Source organism: Rhincodon typus, chromosome 5 (genome assembly GCF_021869965.1).
Source record: "Rhincodon typus isolate 14 chromosome 5, sRhiTyp1.1, whole genome shotgun sequence".
Taxonomy (NCBI): domain Eukaryota; kingdom Metazoa; phylum Chordata; class Chondrichthyes; order Orectolobiformes; family Rhincodontidae; genus Rhincodon; species Rhincodon typus.
The window spans coordinates 8428177-8443391 of NC_063336.1; the positions used below are offsets into that span (position 1 = coordinate 8428177).

Genomic DNA, 15215 nt, shown 5'->3' on the forward strand with positions numbered 1-15215 from the left:
GCTAGCCACCACCATCCGAGGTAAAAGGCTCCCACTGTCCACCCTATCTAATCCTCTGATCATCTTGTATGTCTCTATTAAGTCACCTCTTAACCTTCTTCTCTCATGGTGGGATTTCAATCCGGGTTCCCATTCACTGAGTTTATGGGTTAATAGTCTAGCAATAATACCACTAGGTCATCATTTCCCCTTCATTTGAGGGATTTGAAATATGGCCCTATTTTTGGCCCAGGCTGGTTTCCGAAAGTCAATAGGTGATTGGAGGGTGAGGTCAGATATGCTACTTTTAATAAGTGGCACTTCGTATATATATTTCCATATACCCCTGAAGGGCATCCCTTTGTTAAATCAACATCTCATTCGATTCTTGTGATTTTATTTTTATTTTCCCCCAATTAAGTTGTCAATTTTATAATGCCACCCCAAGATGATTAAGAACTGGGTTGTGTAGCTGCCCAAAATAATTCAGTTTGGGAAACTTTTATAGTGTAAAGAGGTGGTCATTTAGTAAGTGAGAGAAAAATAAAGTGAGAAATGTGATTGATCATTCTTCTTTGGTCCAAACCAAAAGACCTCAAGAGATGAAAAAAAACCTGTGTTAATCTAATATGGCAACAGCTTCATTGCTCCATTCCGGAAGCAGATCAATTTGAGATAAAGACTTTTGCAGAATGTCGTTGGGATGTGTCCTCAAGCCTATGCTTGCTGCATAGAGATTGTCACATTGATCTGAGTAAAACCCTTGGCTAGGATCAGGCTACTGGCAAATGCCTTCTCAGGCAAATGTCACATCGTACATTCTGATCAGAACCATTAAAACAAAGCATCATTCAAAAGGTATATGGAAGGAGGTGGGAAGGGAAAGGAGAAATGAGAAAGGTAAAATAAATGAACATAAACAAAATAAGCTCCTGATGGTTATGCCCGAGCTGTATGACATTTAAAAGCTAGACTTCATATAAATAGTCTTGACATTGACTCACTGCTTTAAGACAAGGGGTAACAGAAAAGAAAATGCATCTGACTTGAAATTGTAAAGAGAGTGTGGAGCATGTAAGGCATAGCTTATGTGCTGAGCACAGAAATGTTGAGGCAGAGTTTTATTTGGTCTATTAGAAAAAAAAACTATAAAGCACATTGCATGAAGATAATGGATTAGAAGGCGCAGCAGAATCCATAAACAGCTTGCATCACAGTTTTCAATATGAAAATATGCTACTGTGCTGCAAAAGTAGGAGTACAGTGATGTATTTTCACTAGATACATGTCTGAACAAATACGGTGTCTCAAAGCTTGGCCTGTTCAACCCTAGCTTTTTTAAAAAAGATAAATACTCAAAAACATTTCAGGCATTTTGTAGGTTGCAATATGGTTATTTGTTTCATTTCATGGACTGGAATGGGACACGTCAGAAGCTAAATGGGTATTGAAAACTAACCAAAAGAGAACAGACTTTGATAAAGGAATCATCATTCTTTTTGTGGAATAGGAAACATTATTTTAATTCACAAAATGGACCAGTGCCAACCAGGAAATCACTTACTTCTTTCTGGACCATAAAAGCCAGACACCTTCTATAAAGTGCAATACTAAGTTATGTTTCTTATAAGAAAACAATTCATCTACAATAATGTGCAACAGTTGAAATGGCAACTAGCAAACAGCAGTAAGCTCACATTGTGCCTTAGTTGTTATTATGAATTATATTGACAAGAGATGCCAGTACTGGAGAATTAGACTTTTGCATCCAGACACATCATTAAGCATTTCCAAGTTACGCATAGTATAAATTAGGTCAAGGTGTGTCTCCCATTGAGAAGTTTTTAGTTGGAATTGAAGGAAAATTCCTTAGTGTATTACCTTCAATCTCAGGATTATCCACATGTTCCTTGCCTGCTGATTTTACTAGGCTTGCCCAGTTATCTCAGACAAAACAGATTGCAGATGATTATACTGGTCCCTTCAGGAAAGGGAAAATCTGTAGCTTAGATTTCTGCTCCAGTCTCTTGGCTGTTAAGTATGCAAGGAATGCTGTGATCATGAAGCCCCTAGTTCAAAGTGAATATCTAGAACATTGATAGACTGTTTCAATGGTATGAGCGATTAATAGTATATGACCTTACGGCAGATGACATCACCAGTGCCACAGGACGGATGTAAAGCAATTCGCTGATCTCTATTAATTACATTATATACACAATACTTGAATGTTAGTACACTTAGCTATGTACATATAACCCTACCCCAACAACATTATTTCAATCAAATGCAATAGTGGACCCATGATGTACTCTCATTATAGGCATCTGTGAAAGCACATAATTAATGTCGGGTCATGCCAACTAGGCAGCAGTTCTCAGATCTGTGAAGTCACTTCGGATAAATGAATGTTCAGTTACTCCCATCAAGTAGAACTCATAATTGCATTAAAAAATTTCTCCAAACATAATACATGTGCTGGATCCAGAAAATGCACCGTCAAACATCCCTCATGGACAATAGCATATGGAAATCCAATGGCTTGTATAAAATGGGCTTTTGAGTGCCCCATATTTTCCAAATAAAAATATACTGAAGAATGTTTAATGGGATGGAAAGAGGCATGAAAGATAACAAATTAGCCTGTTATTTTAATTCAGTGTGCACTGAAGTCCCAAAGTACCAGGTCTTGTTAATATGGGTTCTGAATTTAATTTGGATCATACTTCGCTAAAGTTCAACGTAAAGCACAGCAAGAAGTTATCATGGGAGCCACTATCTTTCAGTCAACTGCAAAAAGAGGGAGGCTGGAACAAACAAATCCTAATGTCTCACATATAACTTATTCTATAAATTCTGAACATAGCAAAGACGACAAACCCTCTTTGATCCTAAGTATATACAAACTTGCACGAATATAATGGAGGATAGGGTTTAACTCTCCATCCAACTCACTTTAAAAAGACCCATAGGTCAAACAGTAGTTAATATAAATTCAAGAATGCAAACTTTGTCAACAATAATGTGCACTTCTGTCAGATCAAATTTCAAATGACATTTTGACAGGAAGGAAAGGAAAAGTAAAGGAAAAGTAGTACAAATCAGTGAATGGGTTAGGGCCCGGCTTAGAAAGGAATGTTACAATTCCTGCCATAAAGGATCATTACCCATCCAGATAGACTAAATATCAATTTTTACCTTTCTGTAACCTGTTCAAGATTGGATGGAGTCTGTAGTAATTTTAGCAAGCTGAGAATTCAGCCAAATATCACCAGATGGATGATTCAGTTTACAGGCTGCGTGGTAAGAGTTAAAATATTCTTGTATTTGGGTCTGCAATCATTTCAGACACAAGGAGAGGGAGGAGGAAGAGGAATAATTTATTTAAATCATGATTGTTCTTTAGTTGCAACTTTATCATAGCCAATAAAAAGGTGATTTGCAAGTGGCTCCCTGTCATCCTTTCAGCCTTGATTGAGGACATCCTTGCCAGGACAAGCTATGGTTGCACCCGAGCTTGCAGTGGTTATAGTCAATAGATAACTCTGGTTCTATTTCAACAAATTTAAGTATGTCAGGCACCTTTGTCCAGAGTTTCTTTCTCAACATCTGAAAAGGTGCTGTCAAACAACTTTCTCATGCAACGTACTGCAGAAACAGAGGAGAATTGACAAGACTTGAGCTTCAGTTCTGGTCCTTTATAGGCAACTTTCCTTTCGGTCCCTGCATCCTTGTTTCTAAGATTCTGAAATGGATCAGCTGTTGACTATACTGCATCCAAAATCGGAGATTTAAAAACATCTATTATATAGTCAACTAGAAATGCTGTATGATCTTCAGTAAATCTTAAACGTATAGTTTTGAAATAATTTTAAATGCTTTGACCGCAGGTAGAAGTTCAACTTCTACCCCTGTCCTAAACACCAGGCTCTTTAACAGGAAATGGGCTCTTTAATAGGAAATGAGCTCATAACGAACGTGACCCATCCTCTACATAGCACACCTGAAAACTTCAAGGGGAAAGAAAAATAAAGTACAAAAACATCAGATCGTCTGCAATTTCAGCATGGGATCGTCAACAGTACCACATCGCTCATTTTAACAGCCCTATTAGCAAATGTTTGAACTACATAGTAAGCCACAGACCCAACAGCCAGGACTGTTACTTTCTGCAGAAAACTTTACATTCTTTTAAATATATATTTCAACTACAGTTGTGTACATGTGCACTTTAAAAAATAAATAAGAAAACGTCCAGAGTGGTGCTACAGAAAACATACATCTCAACACTGTGAAAATGCAAGATTTCTACAGATCGCTTCCTCCTACAAAACTGACACATCACACAGATGACACCTGGCACCAAGGACACATTTAAACTGGTCCTGATAGATCAATGCTGCTAATCCCTTTACAAACTCTTAAATTAAATTGTATACTTATAAATATTCCAACATGCTGGATCAATTTTACCATCCTTAGATGCTTACATGATTTGAATTGGAAAAGGATTAATTTCACCATGATTCTGTAACACTGATGCTCTTTCGTCTCATACGGTAAAGTATATCATACATCATTCCTTCTTTCCCCTCTCTCATCCATCCATCCCCCCACCACCCACCCATCCCTCCTTCCCTCGTCCCGTTATGATACGTGTGCTGACATAATCAGGCTGACTTGTCTGTTCCCTACTTTTGGTGGCAGATCAGCAGAAGGCTTTCCTGGGAATGATGTTAGCGATGCAGTCAAATTTCCTACCACTAATATCAATGTATATGTTGGCTGAACGTTTATAGTTGGGCAGGTAAAAATGCGTAGCTATTTTCTCTACAACTCTCGCACACCACATCATATTCCACTTCTGTTGCGTTCCTCCAAATCAGGCAAAGACAAGAAAGGTTTAGCAAATTGCATCATACTGGTATACACAGTACCAGGGGCTAGTAATTACAGTCTGGAGTTTCAACGACCTAGTGCTGCCATAGTTCCCAGGTCCTAAACTGTGCAGTCTGAATAATATGTTTTAAAAACTGTCAATTTCCCTTAATGATGAACTTCATTTTCAATAAGACTGTCTTCACAGGACTGGAAGTCTCCTTCATTATTCATCTCCCTGGAGTTCTTCTGTGCTGCTGGCTCATTGTCATCTCCCGTGGGTTCTGATTGAGGATCCTGCAGTACCTGGGCAATGTACCTCTGTATATGGAAATGAGCACAGGTTAGTATTGCATTGTTTTATTAAGTAGTTTGTTAGAGCACACAGAAGCAGCCTACATCATTTGTACATCATTGTACAAAAGTGACATTTTACGTTCATGGTCATGCGCGATTTCAGGTTTCTTGGAAAATTCACTAAGACAGAATTTGCTGCATCTGACAAAGGAATACTTAGGTTTCTTTTCACGGTAGGCTGCTGGAAACAGAATAAAAAGGAACAGTTTTGGAGATGCTGAACTTCAGTTCTGGGAATATCTATGGAGAAAAATATTAACAGCTGAAGGATATTACCAGCATTTTCTTATTTATTTCAGATTTTTAACATCTGCAATACTTTGCTTTTATGTTGATGTAAGGAGTGGGAAATGGTCTGGAATCCTCTACATGACCTATGGAAAAGGGCCAAATGACTGACAGATTGAACAGTTGTCCATAATTAGTGAAGTCTGAACCAGGAAGTGCAAGTTAGACAATTTCAATGTTAAATCAGATTCAGAAAATGAAACAGAGGGGCAAAAAATTTGGACTAAGAGCAAGGGAGCAAAAGGAGACAAAGAAAAGGTAACATGAAAAAAAATCTTCAACTAAAAACTGAAGGAATGAGATTCCACTTCTCCCGAAGATTTTCAGCAACAGAGGCGCTGCCCGACAGTAAAGATGTCCTGAGGCTACGTGGATGGAAATACTCAAGTCCTAACTTTGTGGCATTTTTATCTCCAGCTAAGGAGGTTAGGAGCTTCATGCTTTTCAAAGTAATTAAAACGGAGAATAATATAGCAGAACATTGTTTATGCAATCTGACTGAAGGAACAGCATTTTGGACGGTAGTTTGAGGGGGATTTGTTTAACTTCACATCTCTATCACCCAGGTTGCTGTCCAATACAAAATGCAATGTGTATTGTTAGCCTCATTATTTTTACTGTAAATTCTACCCCAATATAGAAGCAGCTATTCTACTCATGGTGCTCACGTTAGTTGGTCTATTTGTTTGTATTTACTCGAAACACATTCCCTGACATAATTGTTCAAGTGCTTCATCTTATTAGAAAATGCTCTAATCCCTGCCTCAACAATTAATTGTGGTGAAGCATAAGTTTCTATGGAAGACGCAAGAAACAAACATTAACATACTGATTGTCCTGTGCTGTACTTCGCCTCCTCACATCAGTGATTAGGGACTCAGTGGAAGGGGGAAGAGAGAATGCGAAGCATTTTTAAAGGAAGACAAGACTGAGGTGGATTAATCTGTTAAACTAGCAATGTACTGCCTCCCCCGTGCACCCTTTACTGTAACTTAGATTAACAATTCAGAATCCTTGCAATACTCAACAATCCCAGGAGTCAAGGCGAATCCAAGTATCATTTGAAACAGTGAGAAAAATAGGCAGTGACATGGCTTCAGTTTAAAATAACCGAGCTACAGAGTTATGCGGGGGTGGGGGGGAGCGGACAAATAGATTGAGAGATGATTTTGAGCTTGAATGCTTTGTAACAATTCAAGACAGATTTATGGTAAATTTGAATAAATAGTTGATACAGACGATATTTGGGCGAAAAAGAAAGCGTGTGGCAGTGAGCTTCCTTTTTTGAGGAAAAAAAAAGTCAAGATGGAGTTGATTTGTGATTGACCTAATTTGGTGTTGTAAACTATGAAACTAAAGTTCTGACTAGCAAACACAGGAACAACACTTTACACTGGGTGCAAAGAAATTCTGCAAAAAGAAAATAAAAAGCACGACCTAATTCTGCTCAGTTAAAGGAAAATCAAAACGTTTGTTGGAACTTCTAAACCACTGTAGGAACAGGAGTTAACGAGCTGTAACATCAAACTCATGTAAGAGAATACGATATTGTTCTGCTATCAGTGACAATCAGCCTGCTTGTGGAACAAAAACAACTCAATGTTTAGTAGCTCACAAAGCACTGGAGCGCCTGACAGTATGTGCTCAAACTTTGATGTGGAGTATGAAATCGTAATCTCCTCCTAACCATGAATATATCTAATTAACTTAGACAATGAAAATGCCAAAAACTAAGAACCAGAACATGAAATACTCCGCCTTTCATTGATAAGCCAGCAGTACTGAACTGCAGCTACTGCCGATGTACAGTTAAAGCGTAACTTACTGTAACCTTTGGTGGGGATGAAGTGCCTTCCCCTTGTCCATTTGTTTCAACAGCACCGTCCACTTCACTACGATCAATCTGAAAATGAGATGGACGTTATAGCATATTTACATATGCAACTCCAAACCCAGAAATCTCTCAACAAAGGTCATTGTGCCAATTAAACACTCTACAGTGGAAACAGGTTTGCTCCTATCTCACTGCTCTGTGAATATTTTCATGAATATTCTTTGATCCTCCAAATGATAATTGAACCAACCTGAACAGTCCCTGTTGAGAAGCAGCAAGACCTAGACAACATCCACACTTGGGCTGATGGGTGACAAGTAACATTTGTACGACACAAGTACCAGGCAGTAAGCATCTCAACAGGAGGGATTCCAACCATTGCCCCTTGCTGTTCAATGGCTTGCCATTGCTGAATACCTCACTGTGAACATCCTGAGGGTCACCATTGACTAGAAATTGAACTTCACAGTTAAAACAAGAGAAAAAAATGGTTGGGAATTCTGCAATAGTTCACCTCCTGACACCCCAAAGCCTGTCTACCATCTGCAAACTGCAAATCAGGAATGTGATGCAAGAGTCTTTCTTTACTTGCTAGCAACATTCTTCCTAAGCCATACAGCTGCATGTATGCGGATGGCATACTGACATAGTTTTTTAGAAGTCACAGCTGCACAGGGACCTTGGAGGTCATTGCAGCAGAAAGCAACGCAAAGGGGAATGTAGCTTGCCAGAATGAGTGCAACTCCAACACTCAAGAAGCTCGATATCAACCAGAACAAAGCAGCTCATTTTACTGGCATCCCATGCACTGCCTCTATCAATGATGCACAGTAGCTACAGTGTGTACCTTCTACAAGATAAACTGCAGTAACTCACCAAGCCGCCTTAGACTGCGCCTCTCAAATTCTACCACCAGATGAATGCCGCCATTTGCCACACACCATCCTGATTTGGAATTGTATTACTGTTCCTGCTTCCCTAAAAACATGCTAAGCATGAACTACTTCACATGTATTTCAGTAGTTCAAGACAGTAAATGCTAGACTAACCTCTGATAGCCCCATCTGTGATCAAATATTTAAAAAAGGTTCCAATAACCCCTTGTGGAATTTTGTTTCTTCTGGAAGCCCATACAGATAACATCGATGTTATGGTCTCCTCTATACACTCAACTAGTTTAGCTGGACATATCTCTCTCATTCCAAGCCTACACTAATTCTTTTTGATTAGCTGATTCCTTTCCAAGTTCTTAGTCGTTTTGTCTGATAATATTCCAACAATTTCCATACAATTTCAGTTATGCTGAGTAATGACTTATTTCTGCACGCCCCTTCTCCATCATAAGGAAAGACACTTGGAACCTTTCAATTCCAAGGCACAAAATCTAGTTATAGGAAACTTGTGGAAAATTGCAGATGTATTAGTTCTAATTTTCTAATGTATTCTCTTTACGCCTTGGGAACCATCTGGTCCTGGAGACACTATCATCTCAACCCCATGATATTTTCATTATCACATTTCTTTAAAAATCTTCTACTCCATTTGCTGGCTTATTTCCAACTTCCCATGTACCACCAGCATGTTGCCTGCTTTCATCACTGAAAGTGGAAACAGGGGACAAATCTGCCATTTCTTCCATTAATCATTAATATTTCTTTGGCATCAGACAGCTTTAATGGTTCAACATTCCCCATTGAGTAGCTGCCCTGAGCTCATGGTGGTGGTGCTGGGCACTCCTATTGAAGTGGATGCCCTGGTGACAGTTGCACTTCCAAAAGGACATTAGGGGGAATTCAAAGTTTCTGACCCAGTGGTGATAAAAAAAAAAACTGATTACAAGATGCTAAGTACTCTTGGTAAGGTACTTTAGTCCATCCTCAATGCAATATACATTGTAGCCACTGCGCTGTTTTGAGAAATAGGAGGGCTACTGATCAAGGGAACTGCTACGTCCTGGTGACTGTTGAGCTTTGAGTGTTGCTATGACTATACCAATACAAGGTCAAAAATCACATGACACCAGGTTATAGTCCAACAGGTTTAGTTGAAAAAACAAGCTTTCATAGCTCAGCTCCTTCCTCAAATGTAGTGTGAGAAAGAGGGTATAAGACACAGAATTTATAAGCAATAAAGTAACAACCCCAAAACTGACTGCCTCTTGTTGGATCTTTAATCAGTTAGGAAGGAGAGTACTCATTAGAATGCAAAATCCAGATTCCTTTCAGGTCATTGTCCCGAGATAATTAAAGGTCTTATCAACGTATACAAGAGGTGACATCTCAGGTCAGACAATGCATTTTAGGTCTGAAATCTTGCTTAGAATCTGTTTTAAACTGGGGTTAGGTTTTTTTGAGCAAAACAGAATGCATCTGCAACTACACGAACATCTTGGGAATAGTCTGTGTGCACATCCTCGCGTGCGTGTTGGGGGAGGAAGGAGTGCGTGGGGTGGGGGGGGGGGGGGGGGGGGGGAGGGGGGAGGTGGTGTGTGGGGGGGGGGGGGGGGGGGCGTGCCCACATTTAGCACCACATGAACCCAAGATCACGATTCAGGCAGTCCTCAGGGGTATGGAAGTTCACCTCATGGGTATGGGAGTTGTCCCCTTGTTTAAGAAGGGTAGCAAGGATAATCCAGGTAATTTTCGACTGGTGAGCCTGATGTCAGTGGTGGGGAAGCTGCTGGAGAAGATACTGAGGGATAGGATCTATTTACATTTGGAAGAAAGTGGGTTTATTAGTGATAGGCAGCATGGTTGTGTGCAGGGAAGGTCTTGTCTTACCAACTTGATAGAATTCTTTGAGGAAGTGGCAAAGTTGATAGATGAGGGAAGGGCTGTAGATGTCATATACATGGACTTCAGTAAGGCGTTTGATCAGGTTCCCCATGGTAGGCTGATGGAGAAAGTGAAGTCGCATGGGGTCCAGGGTGTACTAGCTAGATGGATAGAGAACTGGCTGGGCAACAGGAGACAGTTGTAGTGGAAGGAGTTTCTCAAAATGGAGAACTGTGACCAGTGGTGTTCTACAGGGATGTGTGTTGGGACCACTGTTGTTTGTGATATACATAAATGATCTGGAGGAAGGTATAGATGGTCCGATTAGCAAGTTTGCAGATGACACCAAGATTGGTGGAGTAGCAGATAGTGAAGGGGACTGTCGGAGAATGCAGCAGAATACAGATAGATTAGAGAGTTGGGCGAAGAAATGGCAGATGGAGTTCAATCCAGGCAAATACGAGGTGATGCATTTTGGAAGATCCAATTCAAGAACGAACTATATGGTAAATGGAAAAACCCTGGGGAAAATTGATGCAGAGAGATCTGGGTGTTCAGGTCCATTGTACCCTGAAGGTGGCAATGCAGGTCGATAGAGTGTTCAAGGCGGCATATGGCATGCTTTCATTTATTGGACGGGGTATTGAGTATAAAGAGTCGGCAGGTCATCTTGCAGTTGTATAGGACTTTGGTTCGACCACATTTGGAATACTGCATACAGTTCTGGTCGCCAAATTACCAAAAGGATGTGGATGCTTTGGAGAGGATGCAGAGGAGGTTCACCAGGACGTTGCCTGGTATGGAGGGCGCCAGCTATGAAGAGGTTGAGTAGATTAGGCTTATTTACATTAGAAAGATGGAGGTTGAGGGGGTACCTGTTTGAGGTCTACAAAATCATGAGAGGTATAGATAGGGTGGATAGCAAGAAGCTTTTTCCCCCCCCCCAGAGTGGGGGACTCAATTACTAGGGATCACGATTTCAAGGTGACAGGGGAAAAGTTTAAGGGAGATATGCGTGGAAAGTTCTTTACGTAGAGGGTGGTGGGTGCCTGGAACGTGTTGCCAACGCAGATGGTACAGAGCAAACACCACTCTACTCCCGATCCTAGAACAGTCAGGTCATCAGTGATGTTTAGGCTGAGAGTACAGGAATTCCTCAGAAAAACAATGCTATTCTGGGCTGTTGTGACAGGCCTGCAATTATCATTTTCCTGTGTGTCAGATCCAAAAACATTCAACCTCGAGTCTATTTATCTATAGTGATACCACAGTTGACCTTAATTTTGTTTCCAACTAACTTGGCTCTGTCACCCGGAATCCCCTTTCCTTAAAGCAAAATTCTGTGGGCTATAGTCTTGCTCTGAATGGCTAGTGTGAAGAAGGAAAGTCACACCTATGCAATAGGAAGCACTCTTCTGGAATGAAGGGATGATGCCGGAATCTGACTGTTCATGGCATTAAGAGCATTTCCAATTTTTTTGTCATGTGCAACTGAGCACATTAAACATTTAGGTACAAATTCCAACTTTGCACGTTCCCGTCAATGTGTTAGTTGCTAAAAAAAAAAAAAAAAGAGCTTTTTCCCCAAATCTCTGGGACTAAATACTCAATGATGACAAAGCAGTGAATTTAGAAAAAGGCTTAGCATTTGTAAATTATATTATCAGTGACTGAATGCTGTATACAGCATAACACATCTAAACTCATTTAGATCAAACCCTGATAATGACAGAGAGCAAATTATTGCCCGAGTTGATATCCTTCACCTCGAGAAGCATGAAATGAAATGATAGGAAAAAGATCCCAGCATGCAGATCGAGTTATCAAGGTTTTCAATTTGATTATTATGTATTGCCATGATCATCAAGTATGATTGGTAAAAATTAGTCAAAGTTAATTCCCAAAAACCACATGGTGAAAATTACCAGCGTCCTGTAACAGGATTCGTCCTCTGTACTTATAGCATCGGCTGGAGTGGAGGGTTGCTGAAAATCAACATTTTCAACAGTTATATTACCTACATATGGAAAAATAATCCTGGCAAGGATCATCTTACTAATAATGAAACCAGAAAACTTACATAGTGTTATCGAATCCCGATACTGGCTCTACAATTAACCCTGAAAATTGCCAAAGTTAATCTTACCAAGCTCAGAACTAGGAGACAGTTTCTCCTCCATTAAAACTCATGGTATTAACTGATCCTAATAAGGCCTTCACAATTAATCACTATGCTCCAGGGCTTGAAGGTAGGCAAAAGGAAGTACAACCAAAGGATAAATATACATAAAGCTGTATGCCTGTTCCTGATCACTGCTTAATGATCTCTGCTGGGTGTAAGGAAATACCAGAAGTTTCACAGGGATACCCTTGGTGATCAAATAGATTGCACTGGCAGTTGTACTTATCAAGTTCTGACATGATACATGGTCACAGGGGTGAAATACTGGAAGGCTGTAACAACACATGGAATTTTACCCCCATGAGAAGTAATCCTTTTGGCAGAAGGAAGGAAAATTGGGGCAGAGGGAAAGCAACACAGAACAAGAGTAGGCCATTTAGCCCTTTGAGCCTGTTCCACTATTCAAAAGGGCCACCAGACTTGAAACGTTAACTCTGATTTCTCTTCAGAGATGCTGCCAGACCTGCTGAGCTTTTACAGCAGTTTCTGATTTACAGCATCGCGGTTCTTTTGGATTTTATTTAGCCATTTATTCCTACTGTCTGTCTCCGGTTGGCCAACAAATCTTCTAACCATGCTTAAAATATCACATTCTACACAATGCAGAAAATAGCTAGCTCAATAACCATCAAGCCCTACTTTGCACATTCAGTAACTTGAAAAATTCTGTCTTACAGTAACAAGCAGACTACACATGTAATGCACCACGTATTATTCTGCTATGCCTTTAAGGATTCAAAGTTGTAAATGAACTGTGAATCCTGAGCTTGATTTGAGACTACTTCCACACTTCATTCACCAACAGCAAATACACATTTGCATCCAAACTTATAAAGACCAAAGAATGTTATGAACAGTGACAATACCAAAATTCATTCAAGTCCCTAGGTTGAGTCCATTTTTAATTGGCGAGTGCTTATGCAGTGGTCTTAAACAGACAAGCCAAATCAACAGGTGAACATCACAACCATACACCCTGCCACAAAGGCTCTCCACAAACGTACAGCATGTTCAGATACCAAAAAAAGTGGCTTACCTTATAGTTATGAGCACTGAGGTATTTGAAGTGGCCAAAACAGACATGAGACAGGCAGATAACGATAGTGACCACCAGCACAACAAATGTAAACATGGACGTAGCAGCTAAGAACCCTGCATACAAAAAAAAAGTTTTACTTTGAAGACTGGTTAATGAGTAAATGAATCTCGAACCTCAACAAATAACTTTCACTTAAATAGGGTGTTAAACTCAGTAAAATATCCCGAGACACTTCATGGGAGTATTCTCAGACAGAAGTTGTTATGGAGCTACATGAATAGATACTAGAACAAATAAAAGCTTGGTCAGGTTTTGAGGGGGGTGTCTGGATAGAGGCAGGGAGGTTTACGAAGGGAATTTGAGTTCAAATCTTAAGTTGTTGAGGGCACGGCTGCAACAGTATAGCAACGAATATTTAAGATTCCCAAGTGGAATACAGAAATCTGAGAACACTAAGCCTGGAATACGGAACGGGCTAGAACTATGGAGAGGTCTGAACAAAATAATGAGATGAGTGCTGAACTGGAAGCCAGGTACTGGATTGATGGATGAGTAGTGTAAGGGGTGATTTAGGATATTGACAGAAGATGTCAAGGATATGACCAAGCATACTGTAGTCTCACAGTGTGTAACGTGGGGGCTTGGAGTCTTCGCTATAATGAATTACATTATATTTACGGTGAGCGACTTTGTTCAGCATTTATTGATCAATACTATCAGTGTAGTGAGATGCAGCCAACGAGGGTGCACAACATCAAGTGTAGAGTCAGGGATGTGACTTGTGCTGCACAGCTATGTTCCTCATGTTGGTCACATGAAGACTTCATTAGCAAATGTGTGGAGCACTGTGTACCAAAGACGTCAATCCAAGTGTTCCCCAATCATACACCTTGGACGAACCAGGAAATCCACTCCCTCCTGAAGACCAGACATGCAGCATTCAAGGCGGGTGACCCGGACCAATACAGAAAATCCAGATATGACCTCTGCAAAGCCATCAGGGAGGCCAAGAGGCAGTACCAGACCAAGTTAGAGGCCCAGACCTACCAAACAGACACCCGCTGTCAATGGCAAGGCCCAAATGACATTACAGAATACAAAATGAAACAGTGTAAGATAGCAGACAATGATACATCCCTCCCTGACCAGCTCAATGCTTTCTATGCTCGGTTTGAGCAGAATACCACCAACATGGCGACACCTGCCCTGACAGCCCCAGACACACCTGTTCCCTCTGTCACTGCTGTAGAAGTCAGAACAGTCTTCCTGGGAGTCAACCCTAGAAAAGCGATGGGCCCGGACGGCATTCCCAGCCGAGCACTCTGATCCTGTGTGGACCAACTGGTGGAGGTATTCACTGACATCTTCAACCTTTCCTTCCTATAAGCTGAAGTCCCCATCTGCTTCAAGAAGGCCACCAAATATCCCCTTACCCAAGAAAAGGCATGCAGTGTCCTTAAATGACTACAATAGCTGACTTCAATAATCATGGAGTGCTTCAAGAGGCTGGTCATGGCCCACATCAACTCCAGTCGCCCAACCTGCCTCGATCCCCTACAGTTTGCCTACCAACATAACGGGTCCAGAGGTCCTAGCCTTGCACTCATCCCTGGAATATCTGGACAAAAGACACCTATGTCAGACTCCTGCTCATTGACTACAGGTCCGCCTTCAACACCACATCCCCGAGACTGATCTCAAAACTGCGTGACCTTTGTTTCAGCTCTGCTCTCTGCAACCGGATCCTCAGCTTTCTGACCCATAGGCCACAATCAGTGAGGATAGGTAACTGCACCTCCTCCACTATAATCCTCAAAACTGGAGCCCCCCCAAGGATGCATCCTCAGCCCCCTATTGGACTCCCTGTACACCTATCACTGTGTT

The 15215-nt window shown here is 40.8% G+C and overlaps 1 protein-coding gene across 11 annotated transcripts in view; it reads right to left on the reverse strand.

The window, feature by feature from the left end:
- Positions 1 to 1087: 1087 nt before the first annotated feature.
- The window catches only part of LOC109928772 (CSC1-like protein 2), a 213172-nt gene continuing 199044 nt past the window's right edge, over positions 1088 to 15215 (reverse strand). For 8 of the 11 annotated variants that reach the window (XM_048596481.1, XM_048596486.1, XM_048596489.1 and 5 more), the window contains 4 exons: positions 13329 to 13444; positions 12036 to 12095; positions 7328 to 7405; positions 1088 to 5178 (listed from right to left, as the gene is read on the reverse strand). In XM_048596481.1, the coding sequence (XP_048452438.1) occupies positions 5026 to 5178; positions 7328 to 7405; positions 12036 to 12095; positions 13329 to 13444 (407 nt within the window). In that variant the 3' untranslated portion in view covers positions 1088 to 5025. The remainder of the gene's footprint in view (positions 5179 to 7327; positions 7406 to 12035; positions 12096 to 13328; positions 13445 to 15215) is intronic. The other 3 variants (XM_048596491.1, XM_048596490.1, XM_048596487.1) reach the window with 1 other exon arrangement.